The sequence below is a fragment of the Leptidea sinapis genome, chromosome 45 (assembly GCF_905404315.1).
Source record: "Leptidea sinapis chromosome 45, ilLepSina1.1, whole genome shotgun sequence".
Taxonomy (NCBI): Eukaryota; Metazoa; Arthropoda; class Insecta; order Lepidoptera; family Pieridae; genus Leptidea; species Leptidea sinapis.
The window spans coordinates 7,610,907-7,632,354 of NC_066309.1; the positions used below are offsets into that span (position 1 = coordinate 7,610,907).

Consider the following 21,448-nt stretch of genomic DNA (forward strand, 5'->3'; position numbering starts at 1 on the left):
CAATCTTAGTCAATATGACTCTTATTTTATTGTTCATGCATTAAATTCTATTGAAGGGGAAATTGATATTATTCCACAAACGAAAGAAAAGTACATTTCTTTCACAAAAACGATAAAATTAAATAATCATAAAATTCAATTGAGATTCGTTGATTTGTTTAAATTTTTACCTTGTAGTTTAGACAAACTTGTCAAAAATTTGAAGGAAGAACAATTTCAAATATTAAAAAATAATTTTCCAAATAATAATGATTTTTTACTTCTTAGAAAAAAAGGAATTTATCCATATGAATTTATGACATCACATGATTCCTTAAAACTTTCAGCACTCCCTAGTCGTGATAAATTTTACAATACATTAACCGACACACATATTTCCGATGAAGATTATGAACATGCCAAGGATGTTTGGCAACACTTTCATTGTCAAAATATGTCAGATTATTCTGATTTATATCTTAAAACCGATGTTTTACTTTTAACAGATGTGTTTGAAAATTTCCGAGCCTTATGTTTGCAAACATATGGTCTAGATCCAGCTCATTATTATACAGCACCTGGGTTAAGTTGGGATGCTATGTTAAAATGCACAAAAATTAAATTAGAATTACTTCAAGACTTTGAACAAATAGCTTTTATTAGATCGGGCATTCGAGGAGGTGTATCTCAATGTAGCAATCGTTATGCCAAAGCTAATAACAAATATATGCGAGAATATGATAAAGACACACCAAACTCATTTTTAACTTATTTTGATGCTAATAACCTTTACGGATGGGCTATGTCTCAATTCCTTCCTACAGGAGGTTTTGAGTGGGTAGATGTCACAACTAATTTTGATGTCTCTGATGATTTTGAATATGGTTTTATTTTGGAAGTAGATCTAGAATATCCTATTGAACTGCATGATTTACATTCTGACCTACCCTTATGCCCCGAGAATATATGTATTGGTAACACAAAAGACATAAAATTAGTTCCAAACCTTCGTAATAAAATTAAATATGTGATTCACTACAGAAATTTAAAGCAATGTCTGACAATGGGTTTAATATTACAAAAAATTCATAGAATTTTAAAATTCAAACAAAGCGCATGGTTACAATATTATATAGATTTAAATACAAACATGCGTAAACTAGCCACATCTGATTTCGAAAAAGATTTTTATAAATTAATGAATAACTCAGTGTTTGGAAAAACAAAGGAAAATATTGAAAAAAGAGTAAATGTAAAATTATTGAGTCATTGCGAAAATCAGGGTAAAATTCAAGGGGCACAAGATTTAATTGCTAAGCCAGAATTTCATAGTTTATCTATTTTTAATGAAAATTTGGTTGCAGTTCAATTGCCAAAGACGAAATTGTTCCATAATAAACCTATTTATTTGGGATTTTGTATATTGGATATTTCTAAAACTCTAATGTACGACTTTCACTATAACTATATGTTTAAAAAGTTTCAAAACAAATTAACATTATTGTACACAGATACTGATAGTTTAATATATTAAATTTTTACAGATGATTTTTACAGAGATATAAAACCTGATTTACATTTGCGTTTCGATACCTCCGACTATACAGAAAAAAAAATATTTGGTTATCCAAAACTCAATAAAAAGAAGTTAGGCTATTTTATAGATGAAAACAATGGTAACATATTTAATGAATTCGTAGGACTTAGATCAAAAATGTATGCATTAGATGTTGAGGGAAAATTCACAGCTAAAGCTAAAGGTAACCCCCATAAAAGTGTTACTAAGAATATGAAAATGGAAAATTATAGGACTTGCTTATTTGAAAATAAGAACGAATATTGTTCAATGCTTAGATTAAAGTCAATAAAGCATAATATTTTTACTCAAAGAATAAATAAATCTAGCCTGTCATTTAATGATACCAAACGGTACATTTTAGCAAATAATATTGATACCTTAGCTTGGGGTCATCATAAAATAGAATAAATATTATATTAAATTTTAAGAATAAATTGTTATTGTTTTAAAAAACCAAATGAGAGATTATTGTATTTATATGTATAAGTTGCGGAGTAAAACATGATGTACTGTATATAGTTTCAATTATAGATTTTTCTGTTTAAATAAATGGTGGTTTAATAACAAATTGTTTCATTACTATACTAAACCTTAACACACGTAGTAGATGATGCATCATTTCAATCATCCATTCACTGCAATAGTTGCTGGTCCAAGTAAATGTGGAAAATCAGTTTTCGTAAATAATTTTATAAAGTTTTTGAATGCTATCTGTGATACAAATTTTACCCAAATCACCTGGTGCTTTGATGAAATGCAGCCTTTATATAATCTCAACCACATTAATTATCTTCAAGGATTACCTGATTTATCTATGTTTGACGGAAAAAATCCTAAACTTGTAATAATTGATGACCTGATGAGGGAATCAGATGGTCGTATTGTTGATATATTCACGAAAGGAAGTCATCATAGAAACTTAAGTGTGTTTTATTTATCTCTTTGTCCTTTACCTTGATGAAACAATCAAGGTAAAGGACAAAGAGATATATCACTCAACTCAAGCTATATAATATATTTCAAAAATCCTCGAGATAAAACCCAAATTCGATACTTATCTCGTCAAGTATTCCCTGAAAATCCGAAATATTTGGAAGATTCTTACAGAGATGCTACCTATGAAGCTCATGGTTATTTAATGATTGATTTGAAACAAGAACCGAATGAATTGTGTCGCGTTAAGACAAAGATATTTCCATCCGATGGATATTGCACTGTTTATGTACCCACAAAAGGGTTTAAATATGGTAAGAATCAAGAAATTTCGATCATTTATAAATAATGCATAGACGTTTAAAGACGCATAAAGATTTGTTAATTGCTCTACATAAACTGAAGCCAAAATATCAAAAAGCTTTATTAAAATAATGTAACAAAACAGAAATAAATTACATTTGTCAATGTATTCATAACGTACTGCGGGGTAACGTTGAATTGGCCGAGAAAGAAAAATTTAAATTAAAGAAATATAAAAATATTCTTCAAAAATTGGTAAGAAAAGGTACGAATAAAATTAGAAAAAATATAATTGTACAAAAAGGAGGTTCATTTCTACAGATAATATTGGGTTCTATTCTAAGTGGGTTGATTATTTAATTTATTTAAGAAAATGGATAATGCTAAAAAAATGTTACTTATTGAACCATCATTATTGGAGAAGTTAAAACAACCCAAAGAAAAGGATACGCCAAGATCTCGATTAGATACTGATATGCAAAATATCTTAAGCAGTGACATAGAAGATCGAAAGAAATGTATTTTATATTTGCAAACCCTTCAAAGATATCTAAACTTCGTCAAAGAGGATCGACAACCATACCACATACCACTTATAAATGATAATGATTCATATATTGGTTTTAATCAAAGTCATAATGAAATCGATACTGATTATATAAATCATGATGTGAATAAAATAATTGTAGTTCCTTCTCAAACATCAGTGGAGGTTAACAAAAACATTGGAGAAATATACACGAGCTCTGAAATACTGAAACTAATACCGAAAACATATGCTAAGAAAGGTGAAGTTTTACTAAATTTGATTTCCTTGAATAAAAATAAAATAAGCTGGGATGAATCTGGTACCGTGATTTTAGATAATGAAAAAATACCTGCTGGCTACAGCAATATTGATAGATTGTCAAAAGCAATGAAGGGTAAAATAGACAGAAATAGTGTCTTAAAGTTGTTACAATCACAAGAAACATATACATTACATAAACCTGTTCAAAGAAAATTTCCTCGTAACAGATATATTTTGTCTAATATTAATGAGTTATGGCAGGCCGATTTAAGTGATATGAGATCTTATTCTGAATATAATGATGGTTTCAAATACATACTTTGTGTTATTGATGTCTTTAGTAAATATGCGTATGTTCGAGCAATGAAAAAGAAAAACTCTGAAACAGTTAAGGAATGCTTTGAAAGTATTTTTGCTGAAGCTAATACTACACCTACACATATACAGTCTGACAAAGTAACTGAATTTGTTTCCAAATATGTATAAAAATATTTTAAATTAAAAAACATAAATTATTATACAACCAATAATCCAGATATTAAAGCAAGTGTTGTCGAAAGATTTCAGAGAACTCTTAAAATGAAAATATGGCGCTATTTTACACACAAAAATACTCATAAATACATTGATGTTTTACAAGATCTAGTGCATTCATATAAACATAGTTTTCATTCTAGTATAAAAATGTGTCCATGTGATGTTAATAATACAAATATAATGAGTGTATGGCAAAATTTATATGATAGAGAAAGTAAGATAAAAACAAGAATTCACGTTGGAGATTATGTTAGAATAACAAAACATAAACATATTTTCCAAAAAGGGTATGAATCAAATTGGAGTGACGAAATATTCACCGTATCTACCATAATACACCGATCTCCGTTTGTAGTATTTACTTTAAAGGATTTAGAAGGCGAAGAGATAGTTGGTACTTTTTATGAAAAAGAGTTACAAAAAATCATATTCGACCCGACTACTAAATACAAAATAGATAAAATAATACGCTCTCGATATACCGGTAACAGAAAAGAATTGTTGGTGAAGTGGAGAGGTTATCCAAATAAATTTAATAGCTGGATATTAGCTTCTACTTTGAAAAAAATATGAATAAAGATAGTTTTTATTTAACTTTACTAAGCAATAGTTCTATGGATTATTTTCCTGATAATACAACAACATTCTTTTCTACGAAACTACCAAAATCAATAATACTAGAAGGTGAATGGAGGGTTGGAGTAGTAGAATTTCAGTACCCATGCACTATGTTCACCGTTCATGAACATGAAAACATTATTTATATAACAAACTTGATGCAAGTACCCAATGAAAGTAAACCGTCATATGTTTATTACAAGACACATATCCAGCCACAAATTACGATAGTATAAATCATATTTTGATGGCACTGTTATTCAGCGAGAAAACTTAAATTTAAGTACGATGAGGTTTCAAGGATTGTAGTTGCTACGATAACGGATGAATCCATAAAATCTGTAACTTTATCACCTAAATTATGTCTTCAACTAGGGTTCGAACCAAACAGGAACCTCGTTGAAAAAAATTTTGGAAAGTGTCCAGCTAATTTGCATCTGGTCTGGTTTACCGTCTCAATTATTTGTTTATTGTGACATAGTGGAGCCTCAAATCGTTGGAGATGTTATGACACGCCTTTTACGAATAATACCATTGGATCCCTCAAAACACATATATGGAGCGTACAAAATGTCTCGTCCCCATTACCTACCTGTGATGCGTAGAGAATTTGATACAATTGAAATAGATATAAGAACAAGCACTGGTCAAAAGATACCATTCCAATTTGGAACAGTGTGCATTAAACTCCACTTTCAAAAATTATAATGTACGGCAAACGTGATAATATTTCATGTCCATATGAACACTATTATACTCACCAGGCCGGATCGGGTATCGGAGTTATTTATAAAGGAGCACCGTATCAAAGAGGACATGGAATCGGAAGTTTTCTTGGAGGGCTGTTTAGATCTATTTTACCACTACTGTCTAGTGGTGTTCGAACTATTGGTAAAGAAGCATTAAGTACCGGTGTAGGTATATTATCAGATATGGTTAATGCACGCCCCATGGAAGATTCAATAAGAACTCGTCTAAAAGAAGTCAGCTCAAATTTGAAACGAAAAGCTGATGCTAATATAGATAATATCAACATGTTTGGATCTGGGTATATAACAAAACGAAAACGTCGTTCTGCGATCATTCCATCATTGACTGCAAAAGCGAAAGCTATTAAGAAATTAAAATTGAATCAAAAACAAATCAAAGATATATTTTCTGATTAAATATGTCATTTTTACATAGTCAGTCTTGTGAATGCATTAAGTCCGAATTGGATTTATTTGCATTACCATCAACTCAAACTAGCATTGAAAGTGGACTATGGATTCATTATAAGCCCATTTCATCACTTGCTGATGATGGACCAATAGAATTTCAAGTACCTGGGGCAGGTGATGACTATGTGGATTTATCCCATACTTTACACCATATAAAAGCTAAAGTTTTGAATCAAGATTATACAAAACTGACAGTACCAACAGTTGTGGCCCCAGTTAATAATTGGTTACATACACTTTTTAGTCAACTTGATGTATATTTAAATCAAAAACTTGTATCGCCACCGAATAATACATATGCATATCGAGCTTATATTGAAACTCTATTGAATTATGCACCTGCTGCAAAAGAATCTCATCTCACTTGTGGTCTATGGTATGAAGATACAGCTGGAAAAATGGATGCAACTGATGAACAAAATAAAGGATTTATTAAAAGATAAGAATTGGCTAGTGAAAGCAAAAAAATAGAAATGATAGGACATTTACATGGAGATTTATTTAACCAAGAAAAATTTTTGATTAATGGCGTTGACATGACAAGTCAAAGTTTTAACTATACCATCAGGCATTCAGGGGAAAACCCTTGATAACATATTCCTTGGTCAAATACCCAAAAGGTGTATGGTCGGTTTTGTGAATAATGCATCCTTTAATGGTAGTCTCACAAAAAACCCATTCAATTTCGAAAATTATTATATTAATACATTTTGTTTATACATAGATGGACAACAGATACCTTCAAAAGCCTTACAGCCATCGTTTGACAATAATATTTTTACTACGGTCTATCATACGTTATTCTCAGGAACAGGTATAATTTCCTAAATGAAGGCAATGGAGTATCAAGAGAGCAATATGCCAAAGGGTTTTGCTTGCTAGCCTTCGATTTAACACCCGATTTATCAGCAAATTCTTCAAGTCATTGGAATCTTATAAAACATGGTAGTGTGAGATTAGAAGTTCGTTTTGAATCAGCTCTTACACAAACAATTAACTGTATTGTTTATGCGGAATTCGATAATGTTATTGAAATTGATAAAAATCGTAATATTTCTGTAGATTACAGCAGTTAGAATATAATAATTAATGTTTGAATCGTTTGTATCCTTGTGTATTTTTTATGTTGATTAAATTACCTTATAAATTTATAGATTACCTTATAAATTAATATAATAAAAATTTGTATATAAAATGATATTTTGTTTTATTATGGTGAAACATAATGGCACTTAAATGATAAGTTCAATTATTGATAGTTTAATGGAGTCAACATTTCCAGATTGTACTAATGACTACGTAAGTATGTAGGTACAAAGTTCGTTTTCAATCAGCTTTTATATTATAATAAAATTGAATGAAAAAAATGTTCATAGATTTATATTTGAATCGCTTGTAATGATATTTTGTTTTATTGTAACCATATAAGTTTTAAATACATGAATAAGATACATTAAAGCCTTATTTATTGAGTGCTTATGTTATTATGATCCACATAACTATTCAATCCTCGCAACTGACAAGACCTTGTTCTCAACTAATATGAATACAATCGAGATACATAATTATTTGAACAAAATCGATCCCAGTATTAAAAATAATGTTTACGCGGCAAACCGATTGCCGATATATGTTGTAACGCCCTGTTATATTGTCAGCAATTTAGATAGTGATAATAAGCCAGGCACTCACTGGGTTGCAATACACATTGATGAGCAGGGTATTGGACAATACCTCGATTCATATGGTCGTCCACCTCAGGAATTCCAGCTGATGTTTTTACAAAGGAATTGCAGAATGTATAACTACAATACTGCAAGAGTACAGAATGAATATACTCGTACCGCAGTGTGTGGCGAGTACTGTATAATGTATCTATACTTTAAGTTTAATAAGAAGAGTTTGAATGATTTCATCAAATATTTTGAAAATGATACAATCTGCAATGATGTTTTATTATATACTTTATTTAAGTCATGTTTTAAAAATAAATAATAAATACAGAAACTGTCTTTTTAATCGTAGTAACGAATGTGATAAAGGTAATTAGTAAATTACCTGTATCACGTTCATGGAAATTTAGACATTGAGTCGCTCACCAATCATTAGCTTAATGACCAGTGATTATTAATGATTATGGATCTGTTTAATTTAAAAAGCTAACTTTGAAACTATAAGATATATCGAAAAACGAATCAGCGCAATCGCTCGGAAATACATCAAAACCCCCAGTTTGACACCAAACTTCTTTTTTTTTTAGTAGGCATGATGAACAAGTGAGCCAGAATCGAGGAGCCAGAACCGGCGAATCCCTACTACTGTGAGCCAGAACCGGCGAATCCCTACTACTATCGTAGGCATTTTACTATTATCTGATATTATGTCACATCTACGTTTTTCATCTATTTAAGGTCAAAGAGAGTTCAAAAAAAAACAGCTGATTAGGGTTGAGGGAATCATAGTTTTTGCGAAAACTTAGCACTTTAAATATTGTATTAAATTATAATCCTAATTCATATCTGACTTCACATAGTCATTAGAGATGACCTAAGGAATGTCTGGTTCAAAGCATAGTATACCCATTTAGTTTCACCTTGTATATATAGATAGATTACTCACATAACCATAATAAATTAATTAATTAAATTATTGGATGACAAAGAGCACTTAATAAATCCTTCGTGTTATATTTTTTGTTTAAATTTAGTTTATGCAAAACTACAAAAATGATCAAAAGCGGAATTCAAAAGTGTAATGTTGATAAATTTTAATTTTCTAATTTTATTTCTTTCATAAATGTGTTTGGTCACTTTAACGTAACTGATTAACCAGTTTTTTGGTGATTTTAAAATAACGATGTTTACACGATAGAAGCAAGATAAATTATTAAAAGTAATGGCTTATGAAACTAAAACTTTTATCTGAATGGATCTGAAAATTATTTAATTTGCTTTGATATCTTTATTATTTGTGAGACGATCGAAAATAAGCACAAATACCTAATTCATTTTTAATGATTGTGTGTCTTTTACCGCATTTATCACGGGGAGTGTTCCGAAGAGCTGTTTATCCTGATTCCTGCCGCCGAATTCCACCTTCGCACGACACGACACAAGTTAGGATATCATCCCACAATCTGGATGTGTGTGGCGGTCCTCCACAGTGCGGTTTTCAAGGACCTTTCTCCCTCGTACTACAAAGCTGTGGAATGAGCTTCCGGGTGGGGGTTTTCCGGGACGATACGACATGGGTACCTTCAAAAAAAGCGCGTACACCTTCCTTAAAGGCCGGCAACGCTCTTGTGATTCCTCTGGTATTGCAAGAGAATGTGGGCGGCGGTGATCACTTAACACCAGGTGACCCGTACGCTCGTTTGTCCTCCTATTCCATAAAAAAATTATATTCTTTATACAATACTTCAGACAAACGGACAAATATTCTATACATCCATTGTGGGATACAAGTATACAACCAATAGCGTTGTTTTTCCAAATCGTTCATCAGTCAATCAGTTACAATGACAGCCATGAACAAGGACCCGATTATAAAAAGTTTCAAGTACATACTTACAGAACCGATGTTATGAATAGTTATTTGACCCCACGCTTATCGCTAGTGCGAGCTAAATTAGCAGTTCAGTTACGACTTACGATACATTTCTAAGAATTTCGTTTGCTTCGTTGACAACTCAATAAAAACTCAATGTACCTAAGAATAACATCGTTTATGTATCAAATTTTGCTATTTCATTTGTTACTGTTAAGACGATGTATACTCGAAATAGAGAAGAGTTAATATAACCATTTATTTTTACTTGTTTACTTGTAGTACACGTTGGACTATACAATTTTTTATTTCGTGTTACTCCGAGGTAATATTAATATTCAGTGGTTGTGCAGTTACAGGTTTCGTTTTAATAGTATTTTTTTAATTAATTTGCACACATTTTAATTTTTTTTATTAATAAATGCATCTGTACCAAGTGCATCCTGCTGAGCTTCAAGTTTCGGGTTCAAGTGGTACAATTAGGATATTCTGTGAGAAAAGAAGGGAAGATGGCTAGTCCATGCGCCAACTCGTGAACGGGTGCTGCTTGTAGTGCCAGGTCGACCTATTATATTTAATACATCATTGTTCTTTGGAATTATTACAGAAATCATTCAACAACAGCATACTCCCACCTTAAAGGCCGGCAACGCATTTCTTGACACACCTGTTGTTGCGGATGTCCATGGGCGGTTGCCTCACCGCTCCCGATCCCGTGAGCCTCTTGCCCGTTTGCCCCCTATATAAAAAAATATATATATAAAATATATAAAAAAAAATATATAAAAAATTATATATTATTATAATATATATAAAAAAAGACCATCATGTTCACAAAGCATCCTAACACAAACAACGAATGCAAACTCTAATGGTTGACGCATCCAATATATGATAATTTATATTTATACAGCTTATTTTTTATGACTCTCTATGAAATATTTGATACTAATTAAACTCGATTAATACCTTACATACTAATTTGATATGTATATTACAGACATTGAAAATATTGGCCGTTGAATTTCTTGTAAGCACTTCTCACGAGCTTTACTTTTCCGAACTTGAGGTAGATTCAGTAATTTAAAAGAAATATTTATAGTATTGATTCAAAAGCGCTTAGTTGAATAAAGTTTATTTGACGACGAGGGTACTGCACCACCTCGCTACCGCCTACAATAAGCGAGAGCAGTCAGTCCCAGTATTCCTCAATATGGAGAAGGCGTTTGATCGCGTCTGGCACGCCGGCCTCGTGTACAAGCTGTCCACGACTACTACTCCCCGCCGAGTAGCTAAGACTGTAGCCTCCTTTTTGGAAGACATGTTTCCAAGTGGCAGTGGAAGACGCTCTTTCCACGGAGCGCCCCATCCGAGCCGGCGTGCCCCAGGGAAGCTGCCTGTCGGCCGTAACTACAGCAGATAAACGGATGACACCCCAGTCACCGACGGCGTGATTTTAGCGCTGTATGCCGACGACGCAGCGTTCATTACCACCTCGTTGAATGCCCCGCATGCAGCGCTGAAGATGCAGCGAGCACTGAACGCACCTCCTACCTGGCTGAAGGACTGGAGACTCAAGGTCAACGTGGCGAAGACTCAGGCAATTTCCATCGGGCGGGCGCACTTATGGCCGCTCCCGGTGTCACTCATGGGCGAGACCGTCGAATAATACCCGAAGGCCAAATACCTCGGCGTGACCATCGATAGTAACCTGTCGAAAACGAATTTAGTCGCCCAGATGCGCGCCGCACGGAACCTTCTCCGCCCCGTGCTGGCGTCCCACCTGCCTCTCCGTACGAAGCTGTGGGTATATATACAAGGCGTACGTTCGCACGTGACTCATCTACGCGGCCACAGCGCAGCAGTCGCTAACGCTCCGCACCATCTTCGGATCCACGCTTTGTACGGAATCAGGTGATCTCCAGAGATCTGCGCATGGAGAGCCTGGACAACTTCGTTCATCACCTGAGCACCTCTTTGTTGGCACGCGTCGATGGAGCGCGATCCCAGCATCTGCGTGGCATCACGCCATACCATCGATGACCGCCGGATATAAGAGGACTACCACGTGACCTAGTCTCCTAGGACACGAATGCTTCCTGCCCGCTGGCTGATGTGCGCTCACCGGTACACTACTGGCGGGCTCAACCATGGACCTACCATCCTACTATGCGAGCTCGATGGCACTGCAGCAGGATATCACCGGATGAGACACCATGGACCAACCGATCCCAGCCAGAGCACCGCCGAGGCGATGACTTCACTCGTTTATCTACCAAAGCCACGTCTGGCAACTATCAAAAGTGTCTGGCTAATTGGGAAACATCATCTACTTATTACGTAAGTATTATATAGAAAAATCAGCTTTTATACTATGACGTAACTAAAATGGCAAGGGGTTGCCACGCTGTTAAGTGTCTGGCAATGAATAACGTGATTTTTAATAATATTCTGAAGGTAATACCGAAAAATCGCACTTTATTCTTTGATGTATTTAGATCGGTATTTTACACACCTTTAGTACCGTTTACCTGACAAAGCCACTGCAACCCAAATTCCATAATGGACCATCGTTCTTACCTGTGTTGGGAGCATGCGCTGACAAACCTTCAACTTTTATAAAATGACGTAGATCTGGGGTCCACGGGCTCTTGCTCTGCTAGTATACTGCGCCCAAGGTTAGCTAAAGAGGTAACTTCTCAAAGTTAACAGCGTCGATATTTTTAATAATCCTCTATTTATATTATGTTCTTTAAAAAAAGTTTGAATGCAATATAGGGGTAGGCAGCTGCTTGCTCTCTTATTTTGATAGATCCTCTTGATCTGGCTGTCCCCTTTTCAGTGCAATATCACCGAACTGATAGTGGAATGTACGCCTAGATCGACCTTTTCTAATATTTCCATCTACATACAAATAAATTTTGTATAATTAATCCCAGAAGTAAAGGAATCACTTTAAAAATAACAATTTTTTTTAGATTTGAAAGAGCGACATCTCAACTCAACTTCCTAATATTCAAATATTGGGGTTGTGCAGGTCATCAACTGTAAAGTAGATCCTGTAGATGGAGCCACAACCTGAGAGTTGGACAAGATATACCAAATTTTGCGATCCATGCGTACTCGAACAGTTGGCTCAGTTTGAAACAGCGCTCGGACGGAACCCGAGAGGTCGCGGGTTCGAGTCCCACATTGTTCATAAATTTTGGTTACGAATTAATCCCAGAAGTGAGGGTTAGTACTTTAAAATTAACAAATTGTTTTGATTTCCATCTACATCAGCTCTAAATGTTGTTCAGCCAATCTTCTTTCATCCAATCTCTTCATGATCAAACTAATAATTTTAGTTTATTTGACTTTTTCATTTCAATGATTTCATCTATATATATATTCTGTTTACAATTATTAATGCTTTCAGAGCTGTCACGTGTAACCAACTAACTTGTGCAATTGCATCAGATTTCATATCATAAGCAAATATTCGTTCTAGTTAAAAGGTAACATAACACCTACTTTTTTGCTGAAAGCATTGAATTTTTTATTTAGCAATAACAAGTATTGTTATTGCAAAAACATACCGACATTACAGACCTGCAGTTAAATATTGAGATCATTCATATCATCGCCTTTTTAGGGTTTCAAGCCGAGAAAAGAGATGAGTTGAGCTTAGGGCTGCCTACTTCTTTTAAACCGAAATTTTATTATTTTTGGATTCAGTACCAAAAAAATAAAGTAAACAGGGAATTAAAATTAAAAAAATATATTATAAAATCGTTTCTATGAATATTTTGTACTGCTTTGAGCTTTTAATTATAGGATTTGATTTTTATGGAACTCTTTATAATTGTCAGTACAATCTAATTGTAAATTACAGAACACCATTAATTCTGCTTTTTTCACCGATAGTGGTTCTATTAATATACTAAACACTGAAAACTATGCTCTCTGTGGCCATGTTGATAAACTATAGTGGTTTTACCTACTATATTTTTTTTAATAATAGTAGGTACTAATATTATAGTATAGGGTGGCAACCCTAGTTTATGTATCTGCCTTACTCATCTAAATGTACGTAGGTAGTAAGGATGGTAAAGATGCATGAAAGTATGTTAAGTACACAAATTTAAGAAGTTAATATGAGTGAACCCCTTGGGAACAAAGGATACTTAAATTCCGTAATCACTTTGCTGATATACTGAAGTCCTAAGGGCACAGTAAACATATGTAAGAGTGTCGAAACTAAGCCTTGTTGATGAAATACTTACTTACACTCCTACACTTTATTTACACTCCTGCCTACACTCTATTGAAGCAATAGGGTTGTCATGTTATTTTTGTAACCGACTTTAAAAAAAGAGTTTGTCAATTCGACTGCATTTTTGGGCTTTGCGGAGCGTAAAAAAGTAAAAAGCGTAAGATTTTTATGTATAGTCTATGTATGCTAGCTATACAATGTCTAATGTGATATTATAGCCTACATGATGACTGTTATGTAATATTTTAAAACAACATTTTATTGAATGTTTTTTATGAGATATTTTTTTAACTGGACGGGAAACTTCGAAATATTTCTTTTAAAACTTTGTCAGTTGAAGTTTCTCTTCTACCTGTTCATGTCTAGACGGGGCTATTATCGTTTTCGTGAGTGTCAATTAAGAACAATTAACATCTATTTCGAGATACAAGATGATGGATATAACTTTTTCAATAAAACGAGATGAATTTTTGAGGTTTTCGGGAGTGCCAATAACGAATATGACATCTATTTTGAGATCCAAGATGGCGGATGTGACTTTTACAATAAATGCGGGTGCTATTTGGGTAATATGGGTATATTGGTTATTTTGTAATTTAAAAGTAGATTGTATTGATAGTAAAAAGGTTATAAAAATAAAAACCTATCAATAAAAGCTCAAAGTAGTACAAAAATCCCTAGAAATGATATGGGTATCATTTTCAAGATTTTCGGGAGTGTCAATTACAAATATGGCACCCATTTCGAGATCCACCCACGAAAACCATAACAAAACACATTTTGGTAACTATTTTTTGTACAAAATAAATATATATATATCACAAAATATCCTCGAAAACCATTAAAGCACACTCATAAAAAACGATAGCTCCGGTTTTGATGGAGCCGAGTTCAACGGCTGGTATACCACGCGGAAACAACTAACAATATGACACTCGTATATAATTATATAATATTATATACTATAATTAGAATAGTATAACTTTAAGAACTATAATCAGAATGTATAATGACGTCAATAAACATTTTTTCTTTCTTTTTTCGTCTTAACGCGGCACTCGCTACTGCAACACCGCGAAAACCACTAAGGAGCCTCGTCGATGCGCATGTTTGTGTGAGTGTGTCATTTCGAACGTTTGTAGGTAGTTTCCGCACTGTTACATATGTCTACTATGCTAAGGATCTGTACCAAAGAGTTGATGCAAATGGTAATAGATAAGCTGATGTCAGGACCATTGCAACTGAAAGTGCGAAGGTTCTGCTTTTAAATCTTGACAGGCGAAATAATATGATGATGATAAGACAGAAATGATACAATGATTGAAATGATGAAATGTAGACTCTACGTTACAGCTTCAATTCGCGAATTTACCCAGTGTTCACAATTTGATTCTAATTTATTACTCCTCATTTAAACTTATACCAATATAGACTTAAAAAAGCAGAAATAAAACGAATACAAAAATCTGAATTATTTCTATATCAAATAGGAATCACACGGTAAAATTTTGAAAGTAAATTTAAGAACCATTGCAATCAAAATAAGAAGAATGTATCTGGTATAAAAATGATGGAATATTTCAGATTAGTTATTGTAATATACTTCTTTGTTACTTGTAAGACTAAGATATAATTAATCCTTACATTACAATCCATAAAACCCTCAACAAAAGACCTTATGTACCGATATATTTAAATGTATAAGTGAGAAAGTGTGACGAACAAAAAATGCATGTCACCGAAATGAAAATGTTGCGTTGGTCTGGGGGTGTTACAGGGTCAGACAAAATTTGTACTGAATATATCCGAGGCACCTTTAAAATTACACCTATACTTCATAAAATGCAGGAAGGCCGATTACGCTGATGGGCATGTAATGCGTAGGGACGAACACCAGATGACGAGACGAGTCATGGATATGGATGAGGCGAAGAGGACTAGAACTGTTAACAAAGACATGACGATGCTAGGCCTAACGCCAGCAATGACCCAAGAACGCAAACAGTGGCGATCTTGTATCAGGAGGGTCGACCCCAAATAGGGAATGTGCCAGGGGAATATATACCGATATATTTAAATGTCGCAATAAGTAAGTGACTTTCGGTAAAATTTGTCGACGCATATTATATTAACGTGGTGAGGCGCTGGTTACAATATCTTATTAAATAAAATTGGATAGTGAAATAATAATTAAATGTTTAATATCATTTATTGGACCTTGAGCTTGAGATGTTGCATTGTATCGTAGTTTTATTATAAGGCTATTATACAAATTATTTAAGTTTTCTTTAGTGTTAATTCCGCCAATATTTGTCCCTAAAACAATTCGACACGTGTTTCGCCTCTACACGAGGCATCCTCAGGAAGTGTTGTCTCGCCAAAATCTGGCACGAGACTGAATCAAATGAGCCGGAAGCCGCTCTTTTATACCCTCGCCCCATGAAATTACGCGCTGTGATTGGTCGGCTGTTGTGACGTATTACCCCCGGAAGAGACACGTAACAAAGGTGATGGGACTAAATTTGTTTGTTCATTCTACAATGTAAACATATTGTTATTTTTGTGTTTTATTATTTCTAATTGCTCTAACACATTTAAGCGAAATCCTTTTTCACATGTATGCAAAATATTAAAATTATTATTGTTTCCGAGTGAGTGACCTGTATCAATTAAATGTTTCGCGAAGTTTGATTTTTCGGGATGATTATTCGTAAATGCGGCAATATGTTCCTTTAATCTAATTTCGAAATTTCGACCTGTTTGACCTATATATACCCCGTTACAAGTGTCACAACTTAGTTTATAAACGCCGGATTTTTCGGAATTATTTAATCGATCTTTGCCATTACATATTCGACTGACATTGTGATTCGTTCGGAAGGACACATTAATATTGTTTTTCCTAAATATTTTAGCTATTTTATCCGATATTGGACCAATATATGTCAAACTACCCACATATTTAGTATTTGATTGTGGTGGGACGGGATAAAGTTCTGAATTAATTAAACGTTTTTGTTTATTTTACTAACACTAAAGAAAACTTAAATAATTTGTATAATTATGGATTTCCAATAATTTCCAAAAATTTTGTATAAGTAACGCCTTATTCAATAAAAATAAGGCTATTATCTCTGAAAAAGAATCTGAAAAGATATAATCCGACGATTACAAATTCATAATTGCAAGAGTATGTATGTGATAAATGTGAGTTTTTCTAAGTTGAAATGAAGTACTTAAAAAAGTAAATGTAACTTTGTTTAGGCCAGCAAATTGTAATCACACCGGGGGTGTTGAAGCTGGATACGAATGATCATTTACCATCAGGTGATCTCCTAGTTTGTGTTTGTTCCAATAAAAAAGAAACTGACCTTATTTCCTTCAAGTCTCAATGTGGTGGTACTAGGCGGAAGGCTTTCCGGTGCAGTCTCAAGGTTTTTCTTTGCACAGTCGGCAGTGATCATTGGAATGATGACTCCAGCACGATTGGAGACCACGTGGGTCATTGCGCAAGCACAAGGGTCAGGACAAGTTACGCGAACCATCTGAGAATGGTAATTGTTTACATTATTTTAAAATTTAAGTATTGAAGCAGTTTATTTCGGTTTTATCTTTTCCCATTGAAGAATCAGATATCACATCGTGTACAAGAGTGAAGAAGTTAGAAGAAGAGGGAGTCGGTGACTCTCAAAAATATGGGCCTTTTAATATATAGTTCCTATATATTAAAAGGCCCATAGAGATAACATCAAAATATCGCCCAGTTTCAATATTGAACACATGCTCCAAAATTTTTAACGATTAATTATAAAACTCGTTCTATGGAACCTTTTCTATAAATGCCACGTAATACGTTTGGAAACAATTCAAGAATCATTTACGAAATTCCTGTCATACAAAGATGCCCGCATCTCAAATTGATCACGATAATTTTCTCTCAACAACAGACGAAAATTCTGGATCTTTGCGGCCTTTTTAAATTTATACTCGGATACATATTATAACCTTATTTAATATCTTACTTAAATTTCTCTATTCCAAGATGCTTACCAAGACAATCAATTAAATATTTTCAATTAGTTATTCTAGAGCGAATGTGACACAAAACGGTCCTTTTAATAGAGTATCCACAACAGTTACCGATATCAACGATCATGACATCGACATATTCCACGACACGTGTACGTGTAGGTCATATAGAACAAAAGTTAAAAAAATTACGACCGTGGTAGATAATAGTTTGTGTTAGATAATTAACTAGTTAACTACTTATTTATTTCCACTTTTTTTTTCTGTAACTTCAAACAAATAAAATAGTCACATTGTATAATTTTTTATAACAATTTAGATCATGTTACTTAAACTATTCTTTTTTCAAATGTTGAATGTACTTTATTAGAATAACTAGCCTAGAACTAGTATGTAATGCAAATCAATTATTGTTATTGAATGAAAAAGTAAATCAAATAAAATTTATTGCAAAAAACTAAGCATTACTTAAAATAAGATATGCCTTTCTTATCTAACAATGTATTATATTGAATTTGGGCTGTAATTTGAAATATTTGTGACATTTTATCATTAAAATGTGTTCAGACAAAGAATAGCTTTCACCGTCAACCTTATCCAATTAAGATCTTCTTGAGGAAAACCTCAAAACTCAAAACAAAAGGTTTGCATTCATTGCCTCTGTTACGATCATGGTTATGACTGAAAAGCCATGTAAAGAAAATAATAAAAATAGCGTCGCTTATCATTCTTTCTCACTCATATCCTATTACTATTATAATATACTCAATCATCTCATGCAAAAAAGGAGTAACTAAGAAAATATAAATCAATAAAGCATAAATGCAGGAAAAATCTATTATTACAATTCAAAGGTAAATAAGTTTATAAATATAGTATGAGAACATGTTTCATACAACATAGTTAGATACTATAGCAGATATGGACTGGGAATATATCGGAATATCACCAGCAACGGTTGTACAAGTTTTCGACCAATATAAGTGTTCAACGAAATCGAAAGCCTTGGTAAGATCACATAAGACGGCAAGCGCATCTCGAAAATGTTTTGAGTCAACACCAACACCGATGTTCAACTACCGATAGTTGAACGCACCTGGGTTACCAGACAGTTCTGTTTAATGTTTAGTAAATTATAAAGTAATTGATTCAACATTGCAAAAGCCCAAATGACAGCCCAATGGAACAATCAAGTTTGCATTTTATCACATTCAGCTAAGTTTTAAGTAATAAGTAAAGTCTGAGCAAAGTTTAAGTACGCTGTATAGATCTCAGCCTTAAATTATTTCAAAATAAGTATTACTAACTTTAATAATATCCATAACTTTGTGTAAGGGTTTTCCTTTGTATAGTTGCTGATGGCACACCAACTGATAGTAATCAACTATCACTTTCCTGGTTGTACTGTTTTCGTTTTCCATCGCTAGCCAATCCAAACCACCATCACTACAGTCCCATTTGTTATCTGAAAAGGATCAATAACAAATTCTTGTCATAAACAAGGTGTGCAAAACGCACTTAAAATATAACCTGAAAGGCTAAGTGACTACGTCATCTGGTTCTTGTTGCATTCCAGAACGATCATTTTATATGTTTCGTCATTAATGTTATTTAAAGTATTAACACGTTCGTGAGAAATCACAATAAGTTCATTATTTGAATCGGATTTATCCACTATTCATCAGCATTGGTACCGACTAGTCTCGGGCCATTCATAGGTCCTTCATCAGGGTGAGTGTAGTGTGAGACGGTTCGACAGTACGGCGTATCGCGAACTAGAATAGAACTAAATGATACTTCTTCTGAAACCAATCGGCTTACAACAAAAAACAATTCATTTCTTGCGTGGGTAAATGATAAAATTATACAGCCTGCGTCATAATATAAATATTTCGGATATGTCGATGATGAGCAGTATTCTGAGGAGTTCTTAGACTGAATATAAACACCACGAGCATCACGTCTAACTACGAAATTTGTCCCGCACCAGATGATGTCCAACAATCCAGTACCGCGCGATTATCATACTCTAAATTCAAAGTCAGTATGCATCTATTCTCTTAAATCGCTTACTACAGATTTTAATGAGCGGCAGTTTTCTCTATCTATCAGACGAGTTACATTCCCCTTTGCCTCGTCTAATATAAAAAAGAAGTGGTATTTGGTTTGATATAACGAACATAAAGTACCAAAATTAGAAAAATTAATCAATTATCATTGATCATTCAGACAATAGTGTCATTGGATTCAAGATTGTTTTCTTTGTGTCTGTCATTGAGTTACGTCCTATCATTGAACATTTTCCTCGTGATACTTCATAAAGTATAGGTACATAAAGGACGGGGGAAACATCTTCTTTAATCAACGTCATATTCTACTCAACGCCCTAATGAATTGTTTAACTGGGAAGACAGTATTCTAAAACTTATTAACTCACTGCTTTTGATCATTTCCTAGCAACACAAATCAAATTAGAGAATTTGAGTCATATTTCTTTATCTATGAATATTATAATTAATTTAAAAGGGCCCAGCAAATTTTGCTTATAATAATAATAGTGTACAATATTTCTTTTAAGTTATGTGATAGGTTTAGTTTGTTTGACATTAACTTTATCTGGAATTAGATAGCGTCTTTGGTCTCTCTATCAATTATTGAAAGGTAACTTCTCTCTACAATCAACACACCCTATTACCAAAATCCAGTGCGGAAATATGCCAAAAATCGCTCAAGAAGTAAATAAAAGCGCGTTTATAAGAGAGAAAATAAAATTTTCAGGAGTCTTTCATCACATTTTAAAGCTGAAATAGCCTAGGTCAGGACAACCATCGCGTATTACAGATAAAAGATGATTGAATTATCAAGGTAGCCTGGATCTTTAACAAAAGACTAAAGGTCAGACCAAGAAAATTATAGACAGATTATGCAGCCGTAGTTGGCAAGCACTTTTCGGAAACTGCTTAAAACGTAGTTCTATTTAAAAGTTGGAGGAAGAGGTATACAATTGGAACCCAAGATGGGGTTTCAATTGAAGAAATAAGACTTTAAACAAAAAAAATGATTGAGTAAAGCTAATTAAGTCATAGGAAACCAAACGCTTGACAGTCCGTCGAAAGAATGCATAAACGTAATACAATAATATGTCTATTTCTAATACGTAAGCCAATATTTATTATGACAAAAATATTATTACATCTGTAAGGCACTATGTAAATCTATCATAGTATGTATTCTCAAAACCATGAATCATTGTATAAAATAATTAACATTGGGAATAAAGGCGGCTGAATAATATAATCATAATATTATAATTAACGTTGTACCAACAAATATAGACTGTGGTTCTAAGGACAAATTATGCGATGACGTCGTATACACATCATAAAACAAACACGTAATTAGGTTGGGATTGTGGGCCTTACCAAACCATACACTAATTATAATTCTACTTAGCAACGGAAAAATATTTGCAATACCCAAAGAAAATAAAAGCTAATATCATTGTCTGCTACAGGTCAGATGGAAATTTGGTGGAAACATATTAAGTAAACATCATATATAATATAATATATCATTTGGTTTTCGTGGCGGAATTACGGAAGCAAGAATATAATATAAAGTATGTCCCAGATTTATGGTATACCTACTAATGTAAATTA

The 21,448-nt window shown here is 33.4% G+C and overlaps 1 protein-coding gene across 3 annotated transcripts in view; it reads right to left on the reverse strand.

The window, feature by feature from the left end:
* LOC126977400 (protein singed wings 2) overlaps positions 1-21,448 on the reverse strand; it is a 52,568-nt gene that overhangs the window by 17,599 nt on the left and 13,521 nt on the right. For all 3 annotated transcript variants that reach the window (XM_050826184.1, XM_050826183.1, XM_050826185.1), the window contains exons 5-6: positions 19,097-19,254; positions 17,132-17,305 (exon numbers count right to left, since the gene is read on the reverse strand). In XM_050826184.1, coding sequence (XP_050682141.1) covers positions 17,132-17,305; positions 19,097-19,254 — 332 coding nt within the window. The remainder of the gene's footprint in view (positions 1-17,131; positions 17,306-19,096; positions 19,255-21,448) is intronic.